General features: G+C 42.1%; 1 protein-coding gene across 5 annotated transcripts; it reads left to right on the top strand.

Moving 5' to 3' along the window:
• The first annotated feature begins 193 nt into the window (after window positions 1–193).
• On the top strand, window positions 194–14490 carry mapk8a (mitogen-activated protein kinase 8a). 5 transcript variants are annotated; one of them, XM_019864610.1, is made up of 13 exons: window positions 250–329; window positions 5990–6156; window positions 6508–6637; window positions 6895–6953; window positions 7059–7197; window positions 8122–8287; window positions 9050–9121; window positions 10115–10297; window positions 10379–10503; window positions 10581–10644; window positions 11560–11637; window positions 12700–12907; window positions 13733–14434. In XM_019864610.1, the coding sequence occupies exons 1-12, from the start codon at window positions 294–296 to the stop codon at window positions 12882–12884; spliced, it is 1404 nt and encodes a 467-aa protein (XP_019720169.1). In that variant the 5' UTR covers window positions 250–293; the 3' UTR covers window positions 12885–12907; window positions 13733–14434. The 5 variants fall into 5 exon arrangements, with proteins under 5 accessions (XP_019720167.1, XP_019720169.1, XP_019720168.1 ...); XM_019864608.1 differs by having other exon boundaries at window positions 194–329; window positions 12700–14490; XM_019864609.1 differs by lacking the exon at window positions 9050–9121 and adding an exon at window positions 8494–8565 and having other exon boundaries at window positions 12700–14490.
• Window positions 14491–14600: the final 110 nt, after the last annotated feature.

Here is a 14600-nt window from a genome sequence, read left to right as displayed (position 1 = left end):
CCGACACCTCAAACTTTTTTTTAACCTGTAATTTGCTCTATTATTAGCACCTCGGCGCAAAACACATAATTGGATCAACCCTTGCGGCTTGACGGCGACAAGTCAGAAGCACCAATTGCGGGAAGGGAGAGATCAGCCACGCCGATGTAACTAATCCGTCTGACGGGCTCGCGGTGCAGAGAATCGGCGGGCGGGAGTTGCGCGTCGCCGTACCTGAGCCCCGGGAAGGACGAACCAGCTCGGCCAGAGGCTACCTGCTTGCCTGCCTGGCTGCCTGCGTGCGCGCCGGCACAATGATCATCACACTGCGGAGTCTCTTGGAACAAGGGGTAAGTATGACAAGACGGCTCCTACTGCGGGAGTCTGCACCGGGACGTCCAGGTGGCGCTACTATGCGACTCTCTGCAGGCCCTGCAGGGGCATCATGCGCAGCGAGTACCGGGGGGGAGATTCGGGTGGCTGCAGGGATGATTGGACCATCCTGCCGCGTTACATACACTAACATGCACGATGCAGATCCAATGCAACAGCCTCGTAGAAAGAAAGAAAGCAACCTTCCTTTACAATGATGATTGATTTTCAAAGAGGTATTCATTGAACACTTAATTCAGTGGTTGTGTTTGCATTCCAGAGAGCCGAATTGTCAGAGATGAGACTGCATTCTTCATTACTGCAAACTAAAAAGTGTTAAATGAATGCACAGGTGTCCATCTCAAGGCTTGGGGGCCAGACAGACACTTTATGGCCCATTAGAGCAAATGAAGTGGCGACTTGTAGTTTATTTCCAAATGTGTTTGACTGAGTTCAGCTTGATTGATTGTGCAAATGATTCTGTACCAAACTCAAGCATGGCTTTGTGGACCACCATGTCTTGTTCAATAGAAACTGGGAAAAGTTGCATTATAGACATGTCCAAAATGCTTTGCTAAAATGAAGAAAGAAAATGCAGGGGAAATTACGGGGGTCATCAAACTCTTGATGGATTAATTGATTGATTAAGGAGGGTGTCGTGTTTTTTTTTTTTAATGAATTCCTCTCAAGTGTCAATCCAGACTGAGAATCATTATCTTCCTAAAGGCAGAATTTCTGACACAGCTCCATCAAATTCCATCGTATTAGATGCAGTGCAGGTGTATCTAGAAAAGTGGGTGTTGCTTTTAAGTACAGAAAGCGCTTTTCATTGCCATGCAATCAAATGTGGAACAAATAGTCAAAATGAAAACGGTCTATATTTCGAGTATTGCATGTAGCGTTGACCTTGCACCAAGGAGCGTGTGTGTGTGTGCGTGTGTGTGTGTGCGCGCGCGCGCGCGCGTGCGCGCGCGTGCATGCGAATGGTCAGCAGTACTGTGAATATTTTGCAACATTGGCGCTTTGTGTGTATGGGTCGTAATCATCATGTATTCCCAAAAGATTTTTGTTTGGCACAGCAAAGAAAATACAGTCATGCGATTCCCCACAAAAAATGTTTTTACCTTCTTTGACATAAGTGTGTATTATTACCATTGTAAAGGAAGCTCTTTTTGGAGACAATTCTTATATTTAAACTCATTACACAGTGCAGACTACCTAATCTTATAAAATATTATAAACTGTTAGTCTGGATCGGTGTTGTATTTAGTTTGCAGCGCACTGTAAAGTCTATTTTCTATTTCTGGATGAATAGATGCATGACGGATGGTAGGGCGGAAGGAAGACCTGATGGAGGTGGGTGTGTCTCTGTAGACCCGTGACGTCTATCAACGCATGCGCAGTGCGCTTCCCCTCTGCTCCCAGGCCTGTCAGTAGCAGCAGGCGTATGGAAACGTAGGCAAGTGGATCGGGTGAGGTCATGTGTTTTTAAGGCGCTCAGCGGAATCGATCAGTGTTGATCGGCGCCAAACACGCACCGTCCACAACTCCGGAAAGTTCGAGCGGTCTGTCGCACCGCCGGGATCCACCTTAGGGCTTACACGAGCGAGGTAAGATGAGGATCAGAAGCCCACCCTCTCCGGCTCCTGCTCCTTCCTCGGACGTGCTTATTGTTTGGCAGTGGGGGGAGGGTCGTGTGTCATTTGACTCGTTCAGACAAGTAGCTCCTCGCCTATTCTTCTTTTTATTTTATTGTGGTCATAGTATTTTTTACGTATTCTCGCGAACACAGCATTCCGGCGCATAAAGAAACGCCCGTTAAACAAGCAGGAGCGTCGTATGGCGACATTGGAGTCATTCCCTCGGCTAGAATGTCTTCCTGCGCTCGGTCTTGTGTTATGGTGTGTGCTCATGCATGGCTCCTGTTGTCCCGCTGCGGTTTGCCTGCAGCCTCCTGCGAGGATATGCCGGGGGGGGGGGGGGGGGGGGGGGGGGGGTCATGTGGCCAAGGTTAACTAGCGATGCAAGTCGCTCCCCTTGTTAATTCGTGTGATGAAGAGGAGGCTATTCACCTCATTCATCGTAATGATGATGGATGAGATATATGCGGTTTCTTGCATTATGAATCCTGAAAAGTCAATTACATGATTTCTAATAAATCATGTAATTGATTTGTATTGTGAAATGGCATTATAATGGGATGCCCTTAAAACACAGGCAAAATTGCACATTTTCAATGTTCAACATTTTAGTCAACTGGAATTAAACAAATCACATGTTCAGTGTGATTTCCAACGTTTTTAATTCCAAGGTTGATGTGAAATATTTGCAATAACACCACAAAGTCGTTAAATGGCTGTGTGACCAGACTTTTGGGACATACTGTGCACTGCGGTGGTGTCAAACTCATTTCCAATGCGGCTCCGTCGTATTCTACCTCATAGGGCCGTTTTGACTATAAAACCATCTAATGTACTACTGTATATTTTCATATCATCATGTTACATGTCCACAATTGTCCCTGAATTTTAAATTTGCAAAGATTTAAGTGGACAATTATTATTCAATGTATGTTAAGGAGGGATTATGCGGAAAAAAAACACACATGCTTTTAAAATCTGTTTAAAGTGAAGAAATATTTCAATTTCAGCAACGATTTTTGGAATAAAATAATTCAGTTGGAAACTTGAGGAGGAAGGATACTCTTTATTTGCCTGATTAGCTTCAGTTGGTGACAAAATGGTGCAGCGGGATGGATCTGCAGGCCTTGAGTTTAAATACTCACTGTATGTGATTATTCACGTGTACAACTTTACATGCACTTGTTGCAATACAAGCTATACCTGCAACATCTAATGAGATCCAAAACAAAACAATTTCTGCTTTGACACTGTCAAGAAGATATTTGTCCATTTTGTGTTTCTTATTGTGGTCATACTTTGGAGTACTGGGCAAAAACGGCACTTTCTATTTTGCTTCATATCTTTAGCTTGTAATTTACTAGTGAGGTCCTGCATGACCACCTGGATCCAGGATCTGGTGGTGCAGGGTTTAACCTGCCTCTAGCTCACTCACCCAAGACCCCACTGAAGACCAGCGCTATTAAAAAAAAAAAAATGGATGCGTGGGTAGATTGTACTGCATCCTACTCTTAGCAATTTCTTCTAAGTTGGTTACATAATTTAGTTACACAACTGGGTCAATACATTCCAATTATGATTATGTATGGGTTCACAACAACGCTACACTAACTGAAATACTTTAAGAATGAATTGTAATGTACGTGTGAGAATTTGAAATGGGTGTTCATTCATACAGCGACTGGTTGGCAACCATTTCAGTGTGTGTGAATTTCTTCCATTCATTTGAATGGGACATCTTCAGCATTCACACTATTAAGTAGCTCATGAACAATGCAAACAGCACATTATTGTGTTTGGTTCTTTTTACTGTATTTTAAACAGCTCGTCCACTCCTGCCACAGAAGTGTCATTTGGAAAGTGTTCACATTTTGTGTGAGAGCCAAAAGTGACTCAACCCTTCTTGGATTTGACATATCTAATGGCATTCATTCAAACACCTTTGAAAAGGCAATTAATTACAGTAGCTACAGTAGTAGTATAAGATCAGGAGTGAGATGTGTTTTCCCATCAGTCTATTTTGTTCTTTACAAAGTCAATTACTTTTTATGATAAACGTTTCTGTTTTACTTGTTTTAAGAATTACATGGCAGGACGGATCGAACCGCAATGACTGCGCAGGCGTATATCGAATAATGTGTCTGCCATGCGTGTGTGTCAAAACCTCCTTTGTCGGCTGTACAGTTTGCCCTATAAGAAGGAGGTCATCAATCTGATGATTGCAGGCAGATGCATGTAGCAGGAAGTACATTCCAGGAAGCAGTCCAGGCCCATGCGTTTAATTTATTGCAAAGCCATACATGAGGTCCAGGCCACTTGGTTGCTACACGACTGAGTACATCTAAATGCAGATGATAGATCACATTGAGTTTTATGTGCAATACAGAGGCATTCATACGAACACAGTAGCGTGGAGGTTACTAAAGGCTATTGCCACTGTCTCCCTACACCGACCTGACTTTCAGTCATTGTGACGGATTGCCGTTATTCCAAATGACTATAATGACCTCAGTAGTAGTAGTAGCAGCAGCACAGGCTCCTCTTCCCTCGAGGTGCTGCAATGCTGTGTAATTGCTGTCTTGGGTTACACAAGCATGTCTATTTAAATGTGATGAGCGAGGCGGATGCTGCCGACGTCTTCGTGACGTCGGGCGAACAGACGGAGAGCTGAGTCATTTTTCTCTGGCAATCATATCCCTCATATGGACGACGTGTTGGCGAGAGTGAAGGAGCGGGAAGTAGGGAGGGAGGTTTTCTTAGATTACAGGACTCCCCGTGGGTGCTTTAAAGTCTTGAAATTTTAATGTTTTTTTCCATATTTGGAAAGTACTTGGGTTTTGAATATGTAACTACATAAAACGTTGCTAACTAAAAGCAAGATGATGGGAATTGATACCCCCACAAGCGCTATACTTTTCAGAATGGCGGTTGGGTTAAACGAGCGGGCCGCATAGAATATATATACAACACTGTGATGTTGATTTGAATTTAATTTTTCAGAACTAGTGTGCAGTCATCTTACCTTTTTCATCTTCTCTTGAGGCTGCTCCTTCTTTAGGAATACCGTATTGGCCCGAATATAAGACGGCCCTGATTATAAGACGACACCCTCTTTTTCAGGACTCATGTTTGAAAAAAGACTTCTTGAACACCAAATTATTTTTTATCCAGAAAATAATTACAGTACATCTGAAACAAATGATTATAACAATGTATTTGAGAGAAAAAGCATGTTATTTTGCCTCATTCCAAAGTTAATATCTGAACATTTAAATATGTAAACTAAAGTGCAATCACATTCGTAAATGAATGGCTTCTGGTTTTTGAAATGTAAATTACATCATAACTTCTCCTCAGCTGCCGGTTAACCTGGCCGATCTTCGACCCACTTTTCTCCAAATTGTTGCTACGTTTCTCCATTTTCTGTTATCTCTTCTATTATTTTCTTCTCTTTTCTTTCTTACCGCTATTTTTATGTTTATTCTTCGTAACAGGGATTCACTTTGGCCTGGGGAGTCAAGTTCAGCATTCGCTTCAATGATATCTGGCGCCATCTAGCGTCGTGAATGGGTATAATGTCTAGACCCCGAAAATAAGACGATCCCACTTTTTCAGTCTTATTTCAATGCAAAAAACACCGTCTTATATTCGGGCCAATACGGTAAGTGTTATAAAAATTCCAATGCTTGCTGAACTGAGTTCATGTTTGATATCCAAACTGGCAGTTAGTTGAATTTTCTGCTTACAAGAGGCACCGAGCTCGGTTGTGGGAGTGATGTTTCGTGTGATGGAGTTGACCCCGTGGCGCTTTGCCCTTCGGCCGTCACTGGCGGTGATATCAAGACTTCCATTTTGCCGTGTTTGCTGACCAGCCGAGGCATAAATGCTGCGTTCGTCTCCCATTTGTAATTCTGCAAGCTGTGCTTAAAAACTGCGTCCTTTGCTCCAAAGACTCATTTCTCTCCTCCGTTTCCTTTATTTGCCTTCTGTGCTCACAGAGGACATTTTTGGATGCACAGAGAGCAGCGATTGAAGAGTTCGCCATGAATAAAAACAAGAAAGAGAAAGAGTTCTACAGCATCGACGTCGGAGACTCGACGTTCACTGTATTAAAACGGTACCAGAACTTGAGACCCATCGGATCGGGAGCACAGGGAATCGTGTGGTGAGTGATTGTTTTGCAATCTCAACTACTTTGTGTAATCCTTTCAGGGACAGCGGTTACTGAAAGGATTATCATGTTATCAGGTTATAGAGTGCATGAAAGGGTTAAAAAAATCTTTACATCCATGCTTTGGGACAACTCCTCTTTGCACTTATTCTGTTAAATATAATACCGCCTCTAAAACAGGAGTTCAGAACATCATCCATCCATCCAACAACCTTCTCCGAACTCTCAAATACTACAAAAACAGTAGTTTACCTCAATTTAGGAAATGTTCCTGATTTAAGACTTCTGTTTCCAAATCGTAATAGAAGTGACTTGAGTTGTTTGTGTGTCCTCATTATTCTTTAGCTCTGCTTATGATCAAGTCCTTGAGAGAAACGTAGCCATCAAGAAGCTGAGTCGACCCTTTCAGAACCAGACGCATGCCAAGAGGGCGTTCAGAGAGCTCGTTCTCATGAAATGTGTCAATCACAAAAACGTACGTATGCAGACAATTAAAGCCAATGGTATGCTTGCTGATGCACAAGCGCTTGCATGTTCCCAACCTGCATGTGTTGAAGAATTAATGTACTAGCGACTTCTGCTAGTTCATAATGGTAGTCTCCACTTTGGAAAAATGAACAATACTCCTGAAAATGAGCTACAAAATCAGAAAAGTTGCGATCGTTTGTGTTCCAGTCATGTGTGATTTATTGCCAATGCAACTTTCTAATTCATGCATTTTTCCACCCGCAGATCATCGGTCTATTAAATGTTTTTACACCCCAAAAATCATTAGAAGAATTTCAAGATGTGTAAGTGGCTCGTGTCTTTTTTTTTTTTTCTCAGAGCATTTGTACAATTTAGCAAGTCAAGCAATTTAATCCCCCTTCCTCCCTCCTCCATTGATTCCTTTCCAGCTACTTGGTAATGGAGCTGATGGATGCCAACCTGTGCCAGGTCATTCAGATGGAGCTGGACCACGAGAGGCTGTCTTATCTTCTTTATCAGATGCTGTGCGGTATCAAACACCTCCACGCCGCCGGCATCATTCACAGGGTAAATTTTTGGCCAATCAGAACTGTGAGAGGTGTTGTCACACTTAAGGTCTTTTTTTTCACTCCACGCATAACAAATTGCAGCGAGCTGCTGACAACCCTCTTCTTTGTGTTATGTGCTGCCAAGGCGCACTGATGAAACGCCATCTCGGGTCATCTGGCGGCGGGGTTTTGTAGTGCATACGGGGAATGGAAAAAAAAAAAAAGAGAACTAGCCCACGAAAAGTCATCAAAGGTGCAACATCACTGCATCCTATTACAAAGTCCAGCGGAAGGAAGGTTAAATTAAATAACAATGCTTGTCAAATGCTTGTATTGGCCCAGAAGACGCCGGCCCACTGGGCATCTGCCCTGAACGCCAGATGGCCAGTCCAGCCCTGGATACTTCCTTGGACTAATTACTCCTTTTCTATTTTGGCAAAGCACATCTTGTGGCATCAGAATGTTTCTGAAAGAGTACAAAACCAAAATTGGAAACCTTCTTTTGTTGAACAATACTTGTAGTACCGGTACATTTATATCGTATATAGCAGCCTTTCCCAACCTTTATTGAACAAACGTCCCAAAAATTATATGCTGGTAATAAGGAGCATCTTGTGTCAACACCAATGTACAATGTGTGAAATCTGAGCCGGTTAAACGAAAAGCTAATATTCTATCGCATGAATGGCAACTGGTAGATACACGGGTTCATTGTAGCTTCTGCCCTCACTCTACATTATTGGTATAGGTAGATGCACAAAGGCAAATTCTTTTTAGAAAACAAATAGGATGATGCATTTGACACCCATTAGATAAAGTTGTGGGGAGGAATCACCGGATTGGAATTGGAATATAGCCGGTGGTTTACATTATGGTTTTCCACAACAATGCACCTCTTGTGAAATTCACTCATTGCTCACTGACTTTTCTTCTCTCTCTTTAGGATCTCAAGCCCAGCAATATTGTGGTGAAATCAGACTGCACACTGAAGATTTTGGACTTCGGCCTGGCTCGAACAGCTGCCACGGGCCTCCTCATGACGCCTTACGTGGTGACGCGTTACTACAGAGCACCCGAAGTCATCTTGGGCATGGGCTACCAAGCCAATGGTATGTCGACTCGCCTTGGCCTCTCTCCGTTTTTTCCTGGCTGTAAAAGTGAATTGCATAACATGGTAGATCTTAGACCTTTTTTTTTTGTTTTTTAAATATATATATATGAAGAATTAAACCTTTTGTCTTTTTCTCACTAACAAGCATCAATCTAATCAGTTGTGGTGTGTTCCTTTTACCTCTTTACTTATGTTAACCACTAGTGGACATTTGGTCTGTGGGCTGCATACTGGCTGAAATGGTTCGCCATAAAATCCTTTTCCCAGGACGGGATTGTATCCTTGCAGCTTTGAGTTTGTCTCTTTACACTCTTATTCTTGTCAGTCTTTGCCAAATGTTTAACTATTTTATTTATTTTTGCATCACTATTAACCACTGCAAAAACTAACAGGATATCTCAAATCAAGGCAAGATATGCCCGTTCTGTCTGCCAAGCTATTTATTCTTCCCAAGCAGTTTTTGTGTTTCGAGAATTATTTTTGCTTTTGCCGAGTCAGGTTTTCCTCTTCCGTTGGCAAATCATTTTGTACCTAATGTATTTTTTTTTTCCCCCTTGCTTTTTTTAAAGACCATTTTGCAGCATAGTAGTTTGTTTCTGTCGTCTCATCCATCCTGCATGTACTGCATGATTTTCATTGCTGCACACCACATCGCTGTCATTATCTTCATTTGCCTCACATTGGCTTATTTTATTTTTTATTTACTGTCACTCCTTTGTTTGCATGTCCACCTCTGTATCATCTGAACGTCCACCCGCAGTGGATGTGTGGTCAGTGGGCTGCATAGTGGCGGAGATGATCAGGGGAAGTGTGTTGTTTCCCGGCACTGACCGTATCCTTGCCCCATCATTTGTGCTCCAATGCGTCATCGCTTCATTCCGTGTGAAGATATCTGAAACCCTTCCGACCTGCCTCGACAACCTCTCCAGCCCTTGCCATCCACAGCTATGTTTTCTTTTTTTTTTTTTTTTTTTAAATTACCGTGAGCGTCACTGTGCTTGTGGGATTGCATTGCCGTATACTTGAATGTTAAACAATCTCACTGTCGCTGTACATTACAGTTCACGTCCAATGGTAGCGGTGCTAGTGGAGTTTAAAACAAAGAAAGGAGAAATGTTATGGAGAAATGTTGCAAAATGCATTTGTGCCATGCGCCAATTAGTCACAGACTGCGTCATCCACTGAAGTCAAATAAACGCCTCCTAAGAACAGATTTTACCGTACTGTTATGACAGTTCATAAATACTATTATTCACACAACGGCATTAACCAGGTACATGTACGTTATTTTATTTTGTAGTCCAAAGGAACACCAATTTGTTGATCAAAACAGCAGCTTCAGAGCGCCTTAACCTTTGACCTCAACAGTCTCTCAGATTAATTAAAGTGTAGAGATTTAGCGCGCGTTGTACACAAGTTCCCGTTCCCTGTGCTGGATTAAAGATTGTTATGTAATGAGGAGACAGTTTTAACCCAGATTAGCTTTTCAGCAGAATCTGATGCAAACTCGCCACATTTATGTTTCGGTCGAGAGGATCCACAGCATTTCTTTGTTGCACCAAATCTGCCTCATTTCTCCATTACAGTCCAGTTTGTTTTCCGCTCCAATTTCACCTGACTTTGTAATCATGCATAACGGCAATACTGTTGACCATATCTCTAAAAAAGGTACAAATGTAAGGAGCAAATAATGGCCTCGGCTCTCATCGAGGCTACAGCATCTGCAGTTGAGTATATAAACATCCCCGGTCAAGAGTAGCAAAAGTGTGTGTGTGGGTGCAATGAGTTTCTGTGTGGCCCTTCTTCCTTAATGTGCACACGTCAGACATTGACCAGTGGAACAAAGTCATCGAGCAGCTAGGCACTCCATCTCAGGACTTCCTCATGAAACTGAACCAGTCAGTAAGAACGTACGTGGAAAACAGGCCACGCTACGCCGGATACACCTTTGAGAAACTCTTCCCGGATGTTCTTTTCCCTGCTGATTCCGATCACAACAAACTGAAAGGTAGTGCTGTCTTCTGTTATCAGCGCATTGCAATCAATAATCAATAGTGCAAAAAAGTAGCAAGTTGTTTCTTTCCCTCAGCGAGTCAAGCGAGAGACCTCTTATCCAAAATGTTAGTGATCGATGCCTCTAAGCGCATATCTGTGGACGAGGCCCTGCAGCACCCCTACATCAACGTTTGGTACGACCCAGCTGAAGTGGAAGCAGTAGGTGTCACTGCACAATACACGCATTATTATTATTAAAAATTAGGATGCTTATTGAGGCATTTTGTTGTCCTTAGCCACCACCCAAGGTCCTTGACAAACAGCTGGATGAGAGGGAGCACACCGTGGAGGAGTGGAAAGGTGCGATAAGAGTTTTCGTGATCCCTTTCCACGGTCAGGCTCAGACAGAACAATAGGTGTCAAACACAATTAACCCTTTTAAACATCATTTCTGAAATGTGTGTATCAATGCATGTTCAGTAGAACCTTCAAAATCAAACACAAACCATCCAGTGGTGATGGTTAATTAATTTCCCCATGGGAATGATGTTAAGTGAAGGAATTCAATCCAGGCTCAAACTGTCGTCATCATGAATTCTTTGTGTGGCATTTTAACATTGTTAACTGCCACACTAATATAAATATGTTCCCAAATGTACCAACAACCATTCATGTCGACAACTTTGGAGGGTTTTAGCCTTTAATAAAACCTCAAATGGATGTTCTTGGAATTTTGCTGGAAACTGGAGTACCCACAAGAGGTAGAACATTCAAATTCCATATGGGATTTGAACCCAGAACCTCAGAACTGTGAGACAGCCATGCTCACCACTCATTCAATGTGTTAAACCTGTGCACCTTTTTAAATGTATGGCTCATGTTGTTCTAAGCAGCTAAGTCATACTTTTCTCATTTGACATCGCTAGTTTGTTAAACTCTCATTTGTATCTGCGTCGTCCATTTTTCTGAACATCATAAATGGACCTGAAATCCCGTAAAGGTTTTCAATGTCGTCTGTGAGGGGCTAGTGATGCACAAGCGAGACTTTTCATCTAAGCTTCCAAGATGAGCTCATTCTAAACTCTACCAGGTGATAATGACTCTCCACGCATTTTAGAAGGGTCAGTCTAGCACACGCACCGTCCAAATTAGAAACATGATGCTGTTTTGGAGCGTGCAGAATGCAAAACACACTGGGGTGGACGGAAAGAGAGGCAGCGGTCCAGGTGGTATCAAGTACTAATCACTTCTTTCTGTCTGCTTGGCCGTACGTAGGGCTGATCTATAAGGAAGTGAGTGAGTGGGAGGAGTGGTCAAAAAATGGAGTGATCCGAGGGCAGCCGTCTCCTCTAGGTGAGTCATCTTTGTAACTTGAGGTCAAAACGACTCTGTCATTACAGTACTTTTTTTTTTTTTTTTGTGGTGCTGTGGCATTTATTTGGATTACAGTGAACCTTCCTCAATATATTTGCACTTTGCTCTTCACAGATGTGCCTATTTTTCTTTGAAACTGTATTCTCTACTATTTGCTCAAAAGGGGAGGGGGAAGGATTGAGTACCCATAAAGACAAGCTAAAAGCTTTTTTTTTTCAAACTTGTGGGCGCTTCTGTATGTGACATATGGCATTCTGTGCCCACAGCGCAATCAAGTATGTGTGGCTTATCATAACCCTCTTTGTCAACACTTGTCAAAAGTCAATGCAGCTCTGCTTACTTTTTGGCTTGACATCACAGCAGGAGTCTGGTGCTTATGTATCATTGTGCTGTTGCTGTCAACGAATTGTGTGCAGCCATTGAAGAATCACTTCCCCATAATATAAGTGTTTCAGAAAATGGATGGATGGATCTGCTCTTTAATATTGGACTGGGAACTTTTGGTACTACTATTTTGATTAGCAGGAGAGTTCAAAGGAGTAGTTATAGTATAAAAAACAGCATGTATGAATTAAGTATACCAGGAAATGTCTATTGAAGGGTGGTGTTTATTTTAAAAGAATGAGTTCAGCAAACATTACATTTAAATTTTTATGGGTTTTCACAGTGCAGTATGTAATGCCCTTGCATGTAGGAAAGGCGAGTCACAGTTGCTGATACAATTTTTAGTTGTTATAAACCTTGAAGCGACTGATAATTGAACACAAGTGCTGCAGTAACACATGCAGACAGACATACCCAAGGCCCATTTTCTTGATTCCCTACAAACGAGTAGGACTGCGGTTTACTGACGAGTTGTGACCATCTTCTTTGTGTTTATTGGATGTCTGAGTTGCATTCCCCCCTGGTGGTCAAGGCATGCCATGTACTGCACTTCACTTTCCCCGTGTAACTTGGACCTGCACCGACTGTGGTCCAGTCATCCCACAACCTTGTATACTTGAACGAAACCTATGCGTTGACGTGTTTTTCGCAGCACAGGTGCAGCAGTGATTGACGGCCCCCCTCAACCTTCCTCCTCGTCATCCTCCTCATCATCAGCCAACGATGTGTCATCCATGTCCACGGAGCCCACTGACCCTAGCAGCGACCCCACGGTCACCTCGGAAACAGACAGCAGCCTGGATAGCCACACCTCCCTTGGTGCTCTGGCGTGTTGCAGATAACAAACACACACACACTAACACACATACACACATTTTCTCAAGCATAACCTTTCATCATTGCACCTTATACAGTGTTTGAGATGGGAGGGTTTATAGGCCAATGGAAGTTCTCATGTTAGCTTGTCGAGCTGCGATTTCAATGTACAGTTTGGTGTTATTGCCCGATACTACTGTAAATGATTGTGGTTTTAAATTGTATCATCATTATTATTATTATTGTATTTTTGCTGCAAAGAATCAAGAGTATGTTTTGATGTGAACGTTACGTTTGTTATGAAAGGGCGGCGTTGGAATTTCGGCATTGACGTTTTTTAGCTCCAGCGACACAGTGGGATCGCACACTGCGAGCACTGCACTGTTATTTTTTAATATATTCTTCAAATGCTGACACAGCATTTTGTATTGTTTTTTTTTTTCTTGAAGCGGTGGTGGTGGGGCGGGGGCATTTGAATGAATCCACTATTAGTAAAGGACATTTTTTCAATGGGGAAGTTAATGCCTACTTGCTTTTTCTCATCTTAGAGAGTTTTCCGTCATCTTATCACATAACGTAATTTGTCAACGTTTTTCTTTTCCCCTTGCATTGATTTTCGTTTTTTCCGGAGCATGCTGTAAACGTATTTGCGTATTCAACTCTAATTTTTCAGTTAAAGAACAGGGTGAATGTAAGTCTGATCAACACAGGCCAACTCACTGGCTCCAAAATTAATGCGTAGTTATTAATTGAATCATTTTTGGAATGATGTCTGGTATTTAATATATATATTATTTAAGTGCCCTTACTAAGTTCACTGATGTTTTTTTTTTTAAGTGCTCTCTGTGGCAGGGTTGCGTTCTACCTCTCAGACACACACACACACACACACTCAGACACACACGTTTTTGACGCTACAGTATGCATATCACACGAACAAACAAAAATTGACTTTTGTTCTGTATATATTATTTATTTATTTATTCCAAGTGCAAATGCATTTGTTGTATGTAATGTACATGTAGCTCAAAAGTACTGTTTCTAATGCATTTTGTTTCCTATAGCTCATTGCGTTGTTTTCTGTGCAATACGATAGGTAGGTTAGAGTAGTCGATGGGATGTACATGATACTGTAGATGTACTTTATGTGTGGGAGTTAGCAAACAAGTCATTTTTAAGGCCTCCACATTCGTTCCCTTTCTTGTGTGTTTGATGACTCAAGTTTACCAGTGTGTTACGTCTTTATAATGATCATGTTCGGGCACTCCATGCAGTAACTTCACTTGCTCCCAGAATGTATTTGGGGGATTGTGATGCATATCCTCACATGTTCTGGGGCTATATCTTCAATGACTGTTTTGGCTGCCTCTTTTTTTGAGTGATTTCCTCTCCTGAACCTACTCAAATATAAAGTACTCTTCACACATTGAATGAAGCGCAGGAACAAGAAAGTCATTCAGCATTATTGGGAGGGTAAGTCGGTATTCTGATGGGCTGTAAAGCGCTGGCGACAAAATATTCAACCTGAGGTTTTTTTTGAATGGACAATTGTATGGCACGGTCTGCATACAATACATGATGAAAAGAGAAAACTGTCCACCTTCAACTCAAGTCAATAAAAGAGTTGAATTTGAACAAGTGTCCTTGTTCATTTTTTAATCATTTTGGTGAGAAAAAAGGTGTGCACATGCCTCTCAGTTTATAGGTTGTGCGTATGTGGGGTCTGGCGTTCATGTGTGGAA

The sequence above is a fragment of the Hippocampus comes genome, unplaced genomic scaffold (genome assembly GCF_001891065.2).
Source record: "Hippocampus comes isolate QL1 unplaced genomic scaffold, H_comes_QL1_v1.1 scaffold108, whole genome shotgun sequence".
In the NCBI taxonomy this organism is placed as follows: Eukaryota; Metazoa; Chordata; class Actinopteri; order Syngnathiformes; family Syngnathidae; genus Hippocampus; species Hippocampus comes.
Note: the sequence above shows the minus strand (reverse complement) of the source record. Positions and strands in the feature narration are given on the sequence as shown.